This window comes from Sceloporus occidentalis, unplaced genomic scaffold (genome assembly GCF_023333645.1).
Source record: "Sceloporus occidentalis isolate IW3139 unplaced genomic scaffold, rSceOcc1.0.p SCAF_13, whole genome shotgun sequence".
NCBI classification, from domain to species: Eukaryota; Metazoa; Chordata; class Lepidosauria; order Squamata; family Phrynosomatidae; genus Sceloporus; species Sceloporus occidentalis.
Window position 1 is genome coordinate 5,218,981 of NW_028316993.1, and position 17,784 is coordinate 5,236,764.

At 46.8% G+C, this 17,784-nt stretch overlaps 1 protein-coding gene across 3 annotated transcripts; it reads left to right on the top strand.

Annotated features, from left to right (window-relative positions):
• Positions 1–2,757: 2,757 nt before the first annotated feature.
• On the top strand, positions 2,758–17,753 carry ERCC2 (ERCC excision repair 2, TFIIH core complex helicase subunit). Of its 3 annotated transcripts, none has more exons than XM_089478439.1 (23): positions 2,758–2,853; positions 3,762–3,861; positions 4,142–4,219; positions 4,957–5,019; positions 5,902–6,015; positions 6,691–6,807; positions 7,144–7,260; positions 7,440–7,563; positions 7,717–7,813; positions 8,541–8,674; positions 9,120–9,288; positions 9,812–9,930; positions 11,369–11,438; positions 11,856–11,925; positions 12,066–12,167; positions 12,619–12,682; positions 13,296–13,417; positions 13,884–13,976; positions 14,224–14,296; positions 15,560–15,630; positions 16,196–16,339; positions 16,714–16,857; positions 17,430–17,753. In XM_089478439.1, the coding sequence occupies exons 1-23, from the start codon at positions 2,849–2,851 to the stop codon at positions 17,520–17,522; spliced, it is 2,283 nt and encodes a 760-aa protein (XP_089334565.1). In that variant the 5' UTR covers positions 2,758–2,848; the 3' UTR covers positions 17,523–17,753. The 3 variants fall into 3 exon arrangements, with proteins under 3 accessions (XP_089334565.1, XP_089334566.1, XP_089334567.1); XM_089478441.1 differs by lacking the exon at positions 2,758–2,853 and adding an exon at positions 3,525–3,607; XM_089478440.1 differs by lacking the exons at positions 15,560–15,630; positions 16,714–16,857; positions 17,430–17,753 and having other exon boundaries at positions 16,196–16,331.
• The last annotated feature ends 31 nt before the right edge of the window (positions 17,754–17,784 follow it).

Below are 17,784 nucleotides of genomic sequence, written 5' to 3' on the forward strand. Positions count from 1 at the left end.
CTGATGAGATCAATGTGGTGCCAGTGTTCTCAGGTTTAAAATCTGTCTTGCCCTGTTTGCTCTTCCCACCGTGCCAGCATGAAATGGATGCTTATGGTGAGAGAGAGATGATTCTGTATGGGCAAATAGGGTTTCCCTATGGGCAGGTATCCTCCTATGATTCCCTATGGCCAGGTACTCCCCAATGTTTCCCAATGGCTGAGTATTTTGCAATGATTCCCAATGGGCAACTATTCTCCTATGATTCCTCATGGGCAAATATTCTCCACTGATTCTGTCTGGGCAAGTATGGTTTCCCAATGGTCATATGTTCTCCAGTGTTTCCCTATGGGCAAGTATTCCCCAATGATTCCCTACGGGCAGGTGATCCCCACTGTATCCCTATGGGCAAATATTCTGCAATGTTTCCCTATGGGCAAGTATTCCCCAGTGATTCCCTACGGGCAGGTGATCCCCACTGTATCCCTATGGGCAAATATTCTGCAATGTTTACCTATGGGCAAGTATTCCCCAGTGATTCCCTACGGGCAGGTGATCCCCACTGTACAGTATCCCTATGGGCAAATATTCTGCAATGTTTCCCTATGGGCAAGTATTCCCCAGTGATTCCCTACGGGCAGGTGATCCCCACTGTATCCCTATGGGCAAATATTCTGCAATGTTTCCCTATGGGCAAGTATTCCCCAGTGATTCCCTACGGGCAGGTGATCCCCACTGTATCCCTATGGGCAAATATTCTGCAATGTTTCCCTATGGGCAAGTATTCCCCAGTGATTCCCTACGGGCAGGTGATCCCCACTGTATCCCTATGGGCAAATATTCTGCAATGTTTCCCTATGGGCAAGTATTCCCCAGTGATTCCCTACGGGCAGGTGATCCCCACTGTATCCCTATGGGCAAATATTCTGCAATGTTTCCCTATGGGCAAGTATTCCCCAGTGATTCCCTACGGGCAGGTGATCCCCACTGTATCCCTATGGGCAAATATTCTGCAATGTTTCCCTATGGGCAAGTATTCCCCAGTGATTCCCTACGGGCAGGTGATCCCCACTGTATCCCTATGGGCAAATATTCTGCAATGTTTCCCTATGGGCAAGTATTCCCCAGTGATTCCCTACGGGCAGGTGATCCCCACTGTATCCCTATGGGCAAATATTCTGCAATGTTTCCCTATGGGCAAGTATTCCCCAGTGATTCCCTACGGGCAGGTGATCCCCACTGTATCCCTATGGGCAAATATTCTGCAATGTTTCCCTATGGGCAAGTATTCCCCAGTGATTCCCTACGGGCAGGTGATCCCCACTGTATCCCTATGGGCAAATATTCTGCAATGTTTCCCTATGGGCAAGTATTCCCCAGTGATTCCCTACGGGCAGGTGATCCCCACTGTATCCCTATGGGCAAATATTCTGCAATGTTTCCCTATGGGCAAGTATTCCCCAGTGATTCCCTACGGGCAGGTGATCCCCACTGTATCCCTATGGGCAAATATTCTGCAATGTTTCCCTATGGGCAAGTATTCCCCAGTGATTCCCTACGGGCAGGTGATCCCCACTGTATCCCTATGGGCAAATATTCTGCAATGTTTCCCTATGGGCAAGTATTCCCCAGTGATTCCCTACGGGCAGGTGATCCCCACTGTATCCCTATGGGCAAATATTCTGCAATGTTTCCCTATGGGCAAGTATTCCCCAGTGATTCCCTACGGGCAGGTGATCCCCACTGTATCCCTATGGGCAAATATTCTGCAATGTTTCCCTATGGGCAAGTATTCCCCAGTGATTCCCTACGGGCAGGTGATCCCCACTGTATCCCTATGGGCAAATATTCTGCAATGTTTCCCTATGGGCAAGTATTCCCCAATGATTCCCTACGGGCAGGTGATCCCCACTGTATCCCTATGGGCAAATATTCTGCAATGTTTCCCTATGGGCAACTATCCTCCTATGATTCTCTCTGGGCAAGTCTTCTCTAATGATTTCCTATGGGCAAGCATTGTGTAAGTATTCTGGCTGAGGGATGCTGGTGGCTAGTTGGGAAATGGAGGGATGGCCTCAGACTTCTTGACAGCAGTCTTAGCAGCTTGTTTGGGGACCTAGAGGTGTTTGGGGTGTTCCCACTTGGAGGTCTTTAAGCAGAGGCTGGATGGCTAACTGTCAAAGGGGTGCTTTGATGGAGAGTTCCTGCATGGCAGAAGGAGGAGTTGGACTGGATCAGGGCCCTTTTTGGGGGTCTCTTCCAACTCTAGGATTCTTCCCTTAAGCCTTGCAAATGTGGAGGGGTGACTAAGCTGCAAAGCCTTGACACCTCTTTAACTGCCATGGCTCCCCCATCCCATGGAATCCTGGGATCTGTAGTTTTCTTGTGGCCAGTAGAGCTCAAGAAGGCTCTCCATAATAAATCGTTCTGTCTAAAGGCCTTGTAAGACTACAAATCCCAGGCTCCTGGGCAGTTAAAATGGCCTCAATCTGCAACCTATTCATAAACTTCACCCCTAAAAAAACCACAACACAACCACTTTCTTGCATCGATTAACTCTGGGTTTGACTGCTTCAGCCTAACCGTAGAGGTGAGCGGAGCGGCTGCTTAGGCCTGGCTGCAACGCAACCCAGATTGTATGTTTATGGCTTGAGCAATACGAACTGCTGTTTGAGTGGGAGGAGCTACGGGCTGTTTTCCAGCTGAGCCAATCAGAGCGCGGCCTGGGGGGGGGAAGACTTCCGACCAATAGGGCGCGAGCAGGGGGCGGGGCTAGAGGCGAAGCACCACCAGGAGCTTTTAATTTGGGACGACCGGAGTGAGAACTGGCCCTTGGCGAAGTCAATGGGAGCGGAGAGTGGGAGAGACCATGAAGTGAGTATTTGAAGGGGGGAGTGGGAAATACCATTAGGGCAGGAAAACAGGGGAATGGCTCTGAGGTTATATGTACAGATGAGTAATTCAGAGGTTGGGGTTTTTGTGGACTACATTTCCCATAATCCCCAGCCAGTAGGTGTCATGCCCTCCCTTGTATTCGATGTAATTTAGTCAAAGCTTGGAGAAATACCTTTTGGACTGCAGTCTCCAGTATCCCCTATCCAGCAGGTGTAATGCCTTCAAGACAAAGCTTGGAGAAATGCCTCCTTGGACTGCAGCTCCCAGTATCCCCCAGGCACTAAGTGTAACCCCTCCCCCCTTTTGTTCAGTAGGATTTAGCCAGAGCTTGAAGCAATGCCTTCCTGGACTGCAATTCCCAGTATCCCCCAGACAGTAGGTGCAATTGCTTCACCCACATTTGCATTCAATAGGATTTAGTCAAACCTTGGAGGAGTGTCATTTTTGCACTGCAATTCCCATCCTCCCCTGTCAGTAGACATCGCCCCCTCCCTTTCAACAGGATTGACTCAGGATCTTTTTTGAGCCACAACTCTCAGCACCAGTGGCCATGCTGTCTAGAGGGGATTCTGGGAGCTGTAGTCCAATAAACAGAAATGTTCTGGATTGAGCCCACCGTATATGAACCTTGAGGACTTAAATACCCCAAAAGGACCTGCCTGAGCTCAGAAGCTAAGCAAGGTCAGCCTCGGTTGGTCCTTGGATGGGAGACCGCCAACGAACCTCATGTGCTGTAAGCTACATTTCAGAAGAAGGGACTGGGAAGTATAGGGCTCCAGAGAGCATGGCTTTGGGATGAGCCGGTCCTTGAGGATAGATCCTTTCCTGGAGCACAGATGAGTGGGTTTTCCCATCATCCTAACGCCTGCCTCTTTTTCTCCTCCCAGGTTGAACATCGATGGATTGCTTGTTTATTTCCCCTATGACTACATCTACCCTGAGCAGTATTCCTATATGCTGGAGCTCAAGAGGACGTTAGACGCCAAGGTTGGATGAAAGTCGGGTTTGTTTCGGTTAAGGTGGACGTTTGTGGGTTCCCCCCAATAAGTCTCCTCTTGTCCCATACAGCCCCAAAACGAGGGGCATTTACGATCGTAGGAACACCTGTGAGACAATTCTGTAGGGTCGTATCAGGGGTTGAATGGAACCTGGCCTTTAAAGCTGTTCTTGTATTGTGTTCAGGACCAGATTATCAGTAGAAGAAGAAGGTGCAGACTTTGTAGTGGTTTTGTATGACGTATGTGCCTCCCTCCTGTTTCTCTCCCAGGGACATGGAGTACTGGAAATGCCCTCTGGGACTGGGAAAACCATCTCCCTCCTGTCTCTCATCGTGGCTTATCAGCGGGTGAGTATATCTTGGTGGCCCCAGCCAGGTGCCCTGCAGATGTGTAGGACTGCAGCTCCTAGCATGCTGTCTGTTGGGAATTGTAGTCCAGCGCACTTGGAGGACTGAGCCTGGGAATGTTTATTGTTTAACCTATTGCTCTCAGAGCCCTCCTCTCTCACATTGTACCCTCCAACAGTTCACTGATGAAAAATCAGGACACATGCAGCAAACTTAAACCAGAGTGTGGCCAAGATGGCAAAAGCTATGAATGAGGAAGAATGCACAAGCTAGGAGAGGCTGCATCGGTTTGCTTTTGCCTGAGTCTACTGGGAAAAGGAAGATTCTGCCTCCTCCTATCCTTTTCTCCGCTGCAGAGTTAATGGGGTGCAAATTACTTTTGCACTTTGAACTCAGTTTGGGGAGTAAGCTGAAGGCAAGGGGCGGAAGTGGGAAGAAGAGAGAAAGAAAAAGTGGGACATTTGAAAAGCAGATGGAAAAGTGGGACGCCAGAGGATTAATTGGGGCTGTTCCTGCCGAATTAGGACAGTTGGTGGGTACGTTATATGAGGATAATGATAGTGACATAACCTACTGTCAATTAAATTTTAAAAAATGAAAGTAGGTGAGTGTGCCATCAGTAGAAATCAGATTCAGAGATGGCTGGCTGCTGCCTGCTTACCCCCCCCCCCCCCAATCATTTTGCTCCATCAAAAAGGAGGTTTCCAAGCAAACACTGTGTTCTTTCTCTTCTCCAGGCTTACCCTTTGGAGGTGACCAAGCTCATTTATTGCTCCAGAACTGTGCCAGAAATTGAAAAGGTAACTGGGGTAAACAAAATCAATCAATAGATAGATAAACAATAATGTCAAGCGTGTGCGTAGCTCTAGCATCTGTTGCAGACTCTGGAAATCAGTAATAACAAAATATTATTTTTTACCTGCCTCTTCTCAGGGCTTGAGACAGGGTACAACCTAGATTAAAATTCAATATATAGCTAAAGACATGAAACCATTTGAATACGTAGATTTAAACACTTAAACAGATGAAATGGAACATGCTTGGATTACAAATTCCAGAATCCCCCTAGTGCCTTCTCCTGGCTCAGGGATTTTGGGAGTTGTAGTTGACAAAGTGATTCCCCCCGCCATCTTTCTTGGTTGCTAGAAAGGGATGGATATGGGGTTGAAAGGGCCTTAATGTCCTGAAGGTACTCGATCCCCATCTGATCTTGGAAACTAAGCAGAGGCTGCTGACACCCCACTGCAAAATTAATGCAGTTTGACACCACTTTAACTGCCATGGCTCAGTGCTGTGGAATCTTGGGATTTGTAGTTTGGTGGGGCACCAGAGCTCTCTGACAAGAGAAGGCTAAATATCTAGATTACAAAACTACAAATCCCAGGCATAGCATTGATCCATGGCGATTAAAGCAGTGACAACCTGCATCAATTCTTCTGAATAGATAGTCTGGTTATTCCTTGGATGGGAGACTTGCCAAGGATAGCAGGTGGTGCAAACTGTGTTTCAAAGGAAGGCAGTAGCAAAACCACCTCTGAGCATTCCTCAGCTCAGAAAACCCCATAAAAACCACAGGGTCACCATACATGGATGGGTGTTTGGAAGGCATCCGCACATGCAGGGAATGGGAAGGGAGGAGTGAGAAAGCACTGGCATAACAAATGTGTTACTCTCCCCAACAGGTAATTGAGGAGTTGCGCAAACTTCTGGATTTCTACGAGAAGCAGACGGGGGAGAAGATGCCGTTCCTTGCCTTAGCGCTCAGCTCTAGGAAGAACCTTTGCATCCACCCCGAAGTAATTCCCATTGAATTCAAGGACCCAGGCTTATGCAGTTGGGTTCAATAGGCTGGTCTGCATCTCACCCGCCGTACCACCTGCAATGGCACTCAACAGAAAGACCTCTGCTCCATGCCTCTACTCTCTTCACCCCCTTCCTATGTAATATGTCCAGAAGTAATTTTTCCAAGTCTCCAGTCTCCTTTTATTCCCTTTTCTTTACCCCTGATTGTTTGTGTGAAATGTGATCACAGCAACCCAGATGTCCACACTTGCTTCATACTATACTCTTCCTACTCCTTCACCCCTGTTCTCTCAACAACCCTGTGAGGTGGGCTGGGTTGAAAGAAAGTGATCAGACCAAAGTCACTGAGCAAGGGTTTTTTTGGGGGGCTCAATAGCAGTTTGAACCCAGGCCTCTGTTGTCCTGGTCTAAAGCTGCTACACATCACTAGGGCTGCATTTGCACTGCAGAAATAACACAGTCTGACACTACTTTACTGTTGTGTCTGCATGCCATGGAATCCTGTAGTAGAATTTGTAGTTTGTTGTGGCCCCAGAGCTATTTATTTCGCAGGGCATGCTAAATATCTCACCAAAATTACATGGGGCAGGAGGACGGGGGGTCTGTAAGAAACACTCTTTTGTTCACACTTAATGGGTTGGGGGGGGGGTCTTCATTTCTCATTGTAGGTGAGCTCCTTGCGTTTTGGGAAGGAGGTGGACGGAAAGTGTTTCAGTCTGACGGCTTCATATATACGGGTCCAGCATCAACAGGATAGCAGCGCTCCTTCTTGCCGTTTTTTTGAGGTACAGGGGTGCCATGGACAAAATGGGCACTGGTGCGGGGCACACACAGCAAAACTTCTATACCATTAGACTGAGGTGACCAAATTCTCTGGGGAGCCCACATCCATCGGAGTAACATCAGTTTAAGGGGCTTGCCATATCCTCTTACAATATCTCTATATCAAGACTAAATCTATCCTCAGTTGCTCCAGAGGAAATGTCCAGGAGGAGGTAGGAAGTTCCATCTTCTGATCATGTGCCTGTTGCCTCCTTCAATCTTTTGCTTGAACATGGATACATTTCACTGGATTCACATTTTAGCTCTTTATGATTGCCACTTCCTTCTCTCCCTGGCAGGAATTTGATGCCCACGGTCGCCAGCTGCCCATTCCATACGGAGTATACAACCTGGACGACTTGAAGGCTTACGGGCGGCAGAAGGGTTGGTGCCCATACTTCCTTGCCCGATATTCGGTAATGTTCCTGTCATATTCAATTGCAAACTTGCACCTTTGTCTTTCTAGCTTTCCTTTCTGTCCCAAAGAGCTAAAATTTTAAAAATAAGGGTTATAACAATGGATTTATTTGGATGTAGTGTCTACTCTGATCCCTGTTCCAGTTCTGAACTCCTCTTTCTCTCCATGTTGGAGCAGATTCTTCATGCTAACATTGTGGTGTACAGTTACCACTATCTCTTAGACCCCAAGATTGCAGACCTGGTGTCCAAGGAACTGGCCAAGAAGTCGGTGGTTGTCTTTGATGAGGCTCACAATATTGGTACGTGAGAGAGTGATAGTGGAGAAAGGACGTTTGGTATCACTTTAGCTGTTCAGCTTTTAAGTTATAAAAACAAGAGTCTCAGTTTGGGTGGAGGGAAAGGAGAGGAGGAGGAGGAGGAGGAGGAGGATAACAGTTCCTCTTGGTCCACAGATAATGTCTGCATTGATTCCATGGGGGTCAACATCACGCGCAAGATGCTGGATCGGTGCCAGGGGAACGTGGCCACGCTACAAACTGCCATCCAGAAGTGAGCAAGGAGATCTCTTCCCCTTCTTGCCCTGGTTGCATCTCAAGCGGTGGCATTTAAGAATGCTAGAATTCTATCCCCAAATCATCCAGATTTTGCCAACTTCTGTTGTTCTGGGATCCCAGCAAGCATTGCTTGTGCAATTTCAAGCATAAATGTTTGCATCCCTGAGTGCTTAGAAACTTGATTTGTTTTTTCCATTATGAAAGGTGAGAATTCACTCCAGGAGCTCATTTGGAAGAGACCACTCTAGGCATTTGTAAGTCCTCTATGGTTAACTTTCAGCAGATGCATACCGTCGAATTGCACCAGAGAACCTGGAAAATGCCTAGAGAGATCATATTTTTCCCCATCACCTGTGAGCGAACCTATGTTATACGAACCTGTTTAATACATGATCCTACTGTAGTACGAAACGTTCCACTCAGTTCCCAGCTGACCTTGTTATGGGCACTGCTTAGATGGATTGAAGCCCAGGGGTCCATCTGATTCAGTGCTAACTGACAGCAGTCTTTCAGACTCTTGGGGAAAGGTCTTTCCCAACCACACCTGGTTGATGCCATAGAACCAGCCCCTTACATGCAAAGCAAGCATTGCACCCCTGAGTTGCAGCCATTCCTCTTAATTTGTTTTGTTCCCCAGTGCCACTTAACCTGTATCTCCTTGAAACGGCAGCTCTGCCACCTCCGTCCTCCCTAAAAGACCCACATTGTGCCCTTCTTTTCAGCATCAAGGAAACAGACGCTCAGAAGCTGAAGGAGGAATACCGGCGCCTGGTGGAGGGGCTGAGAGAGGCCAACGTTGCACGAGAAACGGATGTCTATTTGGCCAACCCAGTACTGCCAGATGAGATTCTCCAAGGTGTGCATCTGTGTAGTAGGAGATTAGGTGCTATGTTGCTCTGCCAGGAAGAGGAAACCACAAACCCATGCACTGTCTCGGTGCTAATATTTTTGCTATGCTGATAAACAATTGTTTTAGCTCCCTTTTATTAGATAGACAGTAAAGACAATGGTCACAAATGTTTTACTCTGGTGACCCCCTTTACATCTGCAAGCGGATGTTGCTCCCCACTGCGTGATGTAGTATATGAATACAAATATTTTGTTATTGTGTGTCTTCAAGTAATTTTTGACATGGTGACCCTAAAGTGAACCTATCATGGGGTTTTCTTGGCAAGGTTTGTTCAGAGGAGGCTTGTCATTGCCTTCTGCTATGGTTAAGAGAATGTGACTTGCCTAAGGTTGCCCAGTGGGTTTCATGGCCAAGGCAGAGAATGATGTGTCTGGTGCTCTGTTTTGGGCAGAGGCTGTGCCGGGCAACATCCGAACTGCAGAGCACTTTGTTGGCTTCTTGAAGCGCTTCCTAGAGTACCTGAAGTCCCGCTTGCGGGTCCATCATATCATCCAGGAGAGTCCCCCGTCGTTCTTGAAGGACATCCACGAAAAAGTCTGCATTGACCGCAAGCCGCTCCGGTAAGTAGGAAAGGTATGAGTCTGCTTGGTCATGCCTTCCTTAATGGAGTCTATCCACCTGTAACACAGTCTTCCTCTTTTCCTACCCGTCCCCCCTTCACCATCCCAAAGTCCAGAACACAAGCAGATTCCAATGTTTAATGGGAGAGGGAGGAATATTGACAATTATTCACACTGGTCCAAAAAGCATGTATTTCAAGTGTTGAGAAACCTCAAAGAGAAGAACCCTAGACTAACAAGATTGTTTGCTGTCCTGCACAGAGGACGCTATAATTATGATTTTTCCCTGTGTAATGTTTGCACATAGTTGATTTGCATGCAAAACAATATTTTCCACACAGGAGATAATATTTCTGTGTTTATTTTCAATGTAGAAGGAAGCCGTTTCTTGCCAGAAAATCTTACTTTCTGGGTAAAACAACCACATACTAATTTTGTATAGAATATCTCTGAAATTGCGAATAGGCTTTGAGAACCGTGCTGTTTCACAATACTTGATTTTACAATACTGCTTTCCTGGCAGGTTCTGTGCCGAACGGCTTCGCTCCCTCCTTCGCACGCTGGAAATTGCAGACATCTCCGATTTCTCCCCCATTACGCTGATTTCCAACTTTGCCACGTTGGTCAGCACTTACTCCAAAGGTAAGAGGAAATGTAGTGAGGAACATTTCAGATGCATTGCTTTTCTTCCTATCAGCTTTCTTCATAGTCTAAAAGCTTTCTTCACAATTTAAAAATAGTACTTTTTCTAAACCCTGGCTTAATGGGATCCTCACACCTAGTAACTTTCTCAGAGGCCACCAGGCGGCTCTCCATAGCATTAGACCTGACAGTGCGCATGTACGAAAGGCTATGCACCATCTCATCAGACCAAGAGGCAAAGAGAACGGACTCTGTGTGTATGTACGTGTCTGACGTTGTCACAACATATAAATACTGCTTAAGTCTCTTAAATGCTTAGTGCTGAGGCCAAGTCAAGCCTTGCCACCTTTAAGAAGCTTAATTTCTTCCTTCTTGGTGCTCAGAGGGGAAGGTTTCCCTGGTCTGTTCCTGCCCTAGAAGTCCAGACCTCTCCTGACTTGGAGGGCAACATTTCAAACAAATGAAGAGCCCCCCCCCCCAATCCTTACAGAACTTTTTGCATTGAGTTGCAGAGGACTGCAAAGGGGGAGATTGTGGTGCATTTCAGGCAACCAATCTTGACAAGTTCCTATTGCCTTTTGGGCCTTTTACAAGCCATAGTGACTACCACCTTGCCAGAAACACATTTTTTTTTTTTACCATTGCAAAAAAGCATAGCCATGGGAGTCTGGAAGGAGGGTCAAAATTAGCAGCCAAGCAGCCCTAGAGAGCTACAATTCATCTGCTCCTGAACTAAAGAGAGTCTGGGATATATTTATTTGATTTATAACTCCACTTTTCTCTCTCTGTGGGACCAAAGTGACTTACTGTGTGAGTTAAAACAAAACAACTAAAGCGATATGTGGTAGGAAGGTTTTGAAAAAGCATTAAACAAACAAATGTTAATTTGAAAAAGTTAAATACATATTGCATAGTAAAAATAAATAAAACAGCATTGCCTATTTTTTTATCCCAGCTAGTAGACCCTGTCAAAGAGCAACTAGGGGCCTGAACAGACTGGCCAAAATGAAGCTGCTTCGGGTCACTTTGGAGGTATGCTGTTTAAATGATGCATGCGTCCTAAAAGGCCGGAAGCTGCGCCAAAGCCATGCTCCAGTCCTGAGGACCAGAGCGCAGCTTTGGCGCAGCTTCTGGCCTCTTAAGATGCGTGTGTCATTCAAACAGCATACCTCCAAAGTGACCCAAAACAACTTTATTTTTGCCTGTCTGTTTGGGCCCTAGGAATCCTTGTTGCCTGGAGGGGGAAGTGTACTAGCAAAAATTATCTGGCTCACCTTGCAACAATGAGGACTAGTCTTGCCTCCCTTCACTTTTTATTTTAATCCAAAGAAAGCTGAGGCATAAGAGAGTGTAACGTTCTGTTTGATGAAATATATTTTTTATTGTTGACAATGCACAACCCATCCCATTGTGTGTGTGTTGTTTTTCCTGTTAACAGGTTTTACCATCATCATCGAACCCTTTGATGATAGGACTCCCACCATTATTAACCCAATCCTGCACTTCAGGTGAGAGTCCTGTGCTGCATTCCTCTCAACCTGCAATCTTGGGTCCTTTCTGCAGCTGGCATTGGGTTTCTCTCCTCTCAAAGAAAAGATGGAGAAACATTTGCTGAATTGCCTGCAAGTATCATGGTTCTGTTTAGCTATCATGGCTTGCAGCCTTTGTCTTAACTCAGTCTGTCCTAACTTGGTGGTCTCCAGAGGTGCTGGACTACAACCCAACTGACTGTGGCATCCTGGTTAGGAGGGCACCAGGTTAGGAAAAGCTGGACTTGAAACTGCTCACATAAAACATTGGTTAGTACAGTGGGCCCTTGTTATCCACTGGAGTTTGGTTCCAGGACTTGTGATGAATACCAAAATCTGTGGATGATCAAGTCCTATTAAGTAGGCCTCTCCCTTCACTCCCTTTTCTCTTTCTAGCTGCATGGATGCCTCCATTGCCATCAAGCCAGTTTTTGAACGGTTCCAGTCGGTCATTATCACTTCGGGTGTAAGTAGACCTTGTGGGGCAGAGAAGATAATGTTCCCTAGCTTTGTCTTTCCCTACAAATCTCAATTCTCTTATTTCCCTGCACGGAGTGTGTGACAGGCATTTTCCATCCACCCAGTTTCCTCCTTTCTCTGACACAGACCCTTTCTCCACTGGATATCTATCCAAAGATCCTGGACTTCAGGCCGGTTACTATGGCCACGTTCACCATGACCCTCGCCAGGACCTGCTTGTGCCCAATGGTGAGTGCTAGGAGCCAAGGAGAACGAAGGAGTTGCCCCATCTTAGCTGCCATCACTATCACCCTCACCATAGCAGAAACAAGATGTCCGCTCTCCTTAGAACTGGAATAGTGAACCTCCCATCAGGGTAGGCAAGCATGGAGTACCACTGGGCATAGTTTCAGGTGCCATCTTGAGTCCTGAGGTTGGGACTCAGCTGGCCTCTGAAGTGGGGGTACAGTGTGGTTCACAAAGGGGGACTGAAACAAGAACCCCACCCTAAGCACTGGCTTGGAAAGCTCCAGCTGATGGTGTTGGGTGTGATGTCCTTTCCAAGGCCTCATCCATCCTGCCCACCCTTACAATTTCCCAACCCATTGCTTCTCTGAAAACACTTGCTTACTCAACATGAATGGCCCTTGGTTGGCATTCTCAACAGAAGTGTTTTCTTCCTGGTCTATTTCCTTCTCAGATTGTGGGGCGAGGGAATGACCAAGTGGCCATCAGCTCCAAGTTCGAGACCCGTGAAGACATGGGTAAGAGGTGCTGCTCTTGGCAAAGCAGGGCAACCTTAGGGATGGTGGGGGAATTGAATGCTTGGTGCCTTCTTTCCATAGCATCTTCTCTGTGTACATTGGCACTTCTCAAAGTATGAGAGGGGACAGGTCCATGCCGCAGGAAGACTCCAGACTAGAACGTACTTATTGCTGTTTGTTTTGTTACCTTCCTCTCCCTCCCCAGCAATTTATCTTAGAATTACAGAGCTGGAAGAGACCCCAAGGTTCCTATATTCCAACCCCTTCCCATGCAGGAATATGCAATCAGAGCATTCCCTATGACAGATGGCCATCCATCCTCTGATTAAATTCCTCTAAAGAAGGGGACTCTATCACCCTCCGAGGCAGTGTCTTCCACTGTCCAACAGCTCTTACTGTCAGGATGTTCATCCAAAACAACTATAGGAGCACCTTGCAGGTCTTAGCAGCTGGTTTTGGATGGAAAGCAAGGCCTTAGTGAATAGCCCCTTGGGCCACATCAGAACAAGACATATGTATGTGTAACCTTGAGTTACACCAGGCTGGTGTTTCCAACACTATTCCAGCCCTTGTGTTTGTCCCCTTCTTGAGACGGATCTTGGTTTCCCGGCAGCTGTGATCCGCAACTATGGCAATCTGCTCCTGGAGATGTCTGCCATTGTCCCGGATGGTATTGTGGCCTTCTTTACCAGCTACCAATACATGGAGAACATTGTGGCTTCGTGGTATGAGCAGGTGGGTGTTTGGGGAGAGTTGGGAAAGTCAGGGTATTTTTAACAAATGGCCTAGAAGATTGGGGTTGATTATTTCTTTATCGGGTTTTTCTTAATGGGAATATTTCTAAAGCTGTAACCAACATTGCAAATACAGTAGAAACACCCCTGGTTTATGTGTATGAATACTGATGCCCTGTTTACATAGCATTCAGAATGGCTAGCCGCAATGAAAAGCAATTTTAAAAAACATCAAACTTACCAAATATAGGGGGAAAATTGGATGCATGATACACATAACTGCAGAGATTAAATGGAACCTCTGTGTTCAGAAGCACCTAGTGGGTTTCCGTGGCTGCATCTGTACTGCAGAAATAATGTAGTTTGATACCACTTTTAACTACCATGGTTCAGTGCTATGGAGTTCTGGGAATTGTAGTTTTGTGAATTATTTAGCTGTGTGACCTCCTCCTTCTCTGGCCTCCAAGGGGATCTTGGAGAACATCCAGCGCAACAAACTCATCTTCATTGAGACGCAGGATGGAGCCGAGACCAGCATGGCTTTAGAGAAATACCAGGAGGTGAGTAGAGTCATTTGTGACTTATGGCGATGCTATCATGGGGCTTGCTTGACAAGATTTGTTCAGAGGGGGTTTGCCTTTACCTTCTGAGGCTGAGAAAGAGTGACTTGCCAAGATCACCCAGTGAGTTCCATGGCCCTATTCCTGGGTGAGTCTAGGGACAAAGGCAGACAAATGTAACTGCAAGAAATATGTGTAGTGGGTTTGAGTAGCGCTTGGAATAAGGTTTTTTTGCCCTGTGCGGCAGGCCTGCGAGAACGGCAGAGGGGCCATCTTGTTGTCGGTGGCCCGGGGGAAAGTCTCTGAAGGAATTGATTTTGGTAAGTGTTTGCTCTCTCTTTAAGACAGTTTTATCTTTATCTCTGTTTTCATTGTCTTCCTTTTGGAGACAAAGAGCTTTAAAAATGACTAGAAGCTTCAAAGGAGACGCAGGGAGGGGAAAACATTGTCGACGGTTGTCTGAATGGGAAGTTGCATTTGCTCCTGCGTATTGCAACTGTAGGGTAGGCACAGGAATTGTGTAGCCCTCTGGATCTAGTTGGGCTACAACTCCCAGCAGCCCTGGGCTAGCATAGCTATTGATGCAGAATGCTGGGAGCTACATCCAGCAACATCTGAAAGCCTACATGATTTTTACCCCTAAGTTTATAAGTAGAGGCCCATATTTTGCTTTGCCTGTTTAGTTACTGTATACATATGCTATGAATGGACTTCTATATCTTGGTGTGGTAGGTTTGGGAGGGCATTTACAATTGTGAAAATAGTGCCACGATAGTGACTATGTAGTGTTAGTGAATATGTATTCACAGGTCTTCAAGCAGCCCTAGTCCAACAGAAAAGCAAAAGGCAGGCTTGCTAGTCTACTATCAGTTTATATTTTAATTGGTTATTGTTATATTGATATGTTGCTTGTGTGATTTGTTTTTATACTGGTCAATGACCGAATAAATTTTATTCATTCATTCAGTGAATATGTATTTATTTGTGGTAGTTATAACCTGCTCTTCAGCCCTAAAGGCTCTCAGAGCAGCTTACAATTATTATACACAGCAGTTATGGGTCTGTAAGTCTAGATTGTTGCTGTTGTGTGCCTTCAGCTCATCTCCAACTTATGGCAACTTATCACAGAGTTTTCTTAGCAAGATTTGTTCAAAGGGGGTTTGCCTTTGCTTCCCTCTGAGGCTGAGAGAGTGTGACTAGCCCCAATTCACACAGTGAGTTTCCATGGCTGAGCAGAGATTTGAACTCTGGTCTTCTGAGTCTAGCACAAATTGATAGTACACTATGCTGGCTCCAGATTACGAATCCATAACTGCATTGCAACATTTTCATGCTCTATGCTCAGCCGTGGGCTCTCCCACACTGGTGCCCAGAGGCCCAATTGGGGAATAAAAGGCCTGTTCATTTTTCTTTTGAAATTAATGCAGGAAAAGGAAGTGTGGAGGTATTTCAAAGGGTACGTCAACATTTCCTGTAGGTTGAGGAATCAGGGATCGGAGAAAGGTTGACCTAAAAGACTAGCTTGATTTCCATGCCAACCAAACCCAAATCATAAACCCAGGTCCACCTTTTCTTTTCCCCAGTTCACCACTATGGAAGAGCTGTGATCATGTTTGGTGTGCCCTATGTTTACACCCAGAGCCGCATCCTAAAGGTGAGGACAGCTTGCCTTGTTCCAGGAGATGAGTTGATAGTCCTGATTTTCCGCCACCAAACTCTGCAGTCCCTCACCTTCCGCAACAGATAGCAAAGCTGAGGGTCAGCTGGAGGGTAGCTTCAGTCGAACTGAGATTCTGGGGCTGCCAGCTGATGGCAATGAGTCTGAGATCTGAATCCCCTTCCTTAATCCCCTTCCAGGGATTAGGGAGCCCTTGGTGACATGTCTCACAGAAGGAGGGGAAATAAGCCATGAGAAAAGGCCCAGCCTCCTAGGATCTGATTGTCGACTTGAAGAGTTCAGTCCCCACTGTGTCACAATGGCTAGTGACTTAACTGGAGGCCCAGGCATATTGATGCCTTGTTTCGCATTGGTAGCTAAATGGAACCTCCCTTTGCATAGGCAGTCTACCAGTGGCTGAGAGAGAAAGGATAGCAGCAGGCTCTGTGCTCTTATGGGTTTTTCAGAGGCAGCTGGGTGGCTAATGTACTCCTCTCTCTCTCTCTCTCTCTCTCTCTCTCTCTCTCTCATTCGCACACTGTCTTCTGTCTTCTCCCACGAGGCACGGCTGGAGTACCTGAGGGACCAGTTCCAAATCCGTGAAAATGACTTCCTTACTTTCGACGCCATGCGCCACGCAGCCCAATGCGTGGGCCGGGCCATCCGTGGCAAGACAGACTACGGCCTTATGATCTTTGCAGACAAGGTGGGTCAGAAGTGAAGCAAGTGTTGTATGGAGGAGTAGCTTTGGTGTAGTAGGAGGTTGGTTCCCAGGTCTTGGTCCCTCTTCTCTGTTCTCAGCCCAAAGGAAGAAATCTCAGGGCAAGAGTGCAACCTTGAAAAGTATAATTTTTCCTCCTTTGTGAGACTTGGTGTTTTTGGTTTGAAAGGCATCTTCTGTGAAGCTGTGGTTGGTCTCAACCTTAGGTCTCAGATTTTGGCCCTGAAATCTCAGGGCCCAGGATAGTCTTGACCTGGCAGTCCTAGTTGGGATGTTTTTTTCAGTAAGAGGAGTATATGTGCATCCACATGCGCTCTCCCTGTTCTCATGAACTGTGCCCTTTTATTCTTACATGGCAGCGTTTCGCCCGGGCTGACAAGCGCGGAAAACTCCCCCGCTGGATCCAAGAGCACATCACGGACGCCAACCTCAACTTGACAGTGGACGAAGCCATACAGGTCGCCAAATATTTCTTGCGGCAGATGGCTCAGCCTTTCCGGAAGGTGAGCAGGAGAGGAATAAAGGCTCCCCATGGTTGCCGTGGGCTTAAACTAATGCCAGAGGTGGGCACAGTGCCTTGCCACGGCTGCATGGTCTCTCCCAGGCTGTTTGTTGAAGATCCTCAAGGCTCCCAGCAGCACCTGAAATAATTTGTGGACCCCTTTTTTGACTTATCTCTTTATGGTCCAGAGCACGCTGGGAAGTACCGTCATCCCTGTTCTTGGGATGTAATTCTTCACTAATTTTGTGCTGTGAGGAAGGAATTAGTAATTTTAGCAATTTCCTTTCTGCTGCATGAACTGGACAGTTTTTGGTCAATGTTTGCAGTTCGGGGTGTATTCTGTGCAAAATTTGCACGTGGGCATTTTTTGTATGGAAAATAAATTTCTGCACAGTAATGCTGGAAATTTTGCACAGAATAAGTCCCAAACCGTAAATATTTTCATCGTTCTAGAATTCTCCTTGTCATGGTTTCCCAACACTTGAGAAATATAGGTTTTCAATCATTTTGTGACTATTTCTGAATAGTCTTTGCATCCCTGTTCTCACCCGACTGTTGTTTGTCTCCCACCAGGAAGACCAACTGGGCCTGTCTTTGCTCACCTTTGAGCAGTTGCAGTCGGAGGAGACGCTGCGCAAAGTGCAGGAGATTGCACACCAAGTGTGAGGGCAAAGGACCCAAGGACCCCCACCCACCCACCCCCATCCATGAGGGGAGAAAGGAGAGATTTGATAGAGAAATTGAACTATCCTCAGGGTCACTGCTGCTGCTCCATCGCACTGGCAGCAGGAAAAAGAAGAGGCGGTCAGTTCAGCGTGATGTTTGGAGTGAAAAAAGACTGAAGCCAAGGGGCTGTTCCTTGTTTCAGATTACGGACTAGGATTTTAATAAAGAGGTTTGTGGGTTTTGGATAAGAAAGGTGGCTCTC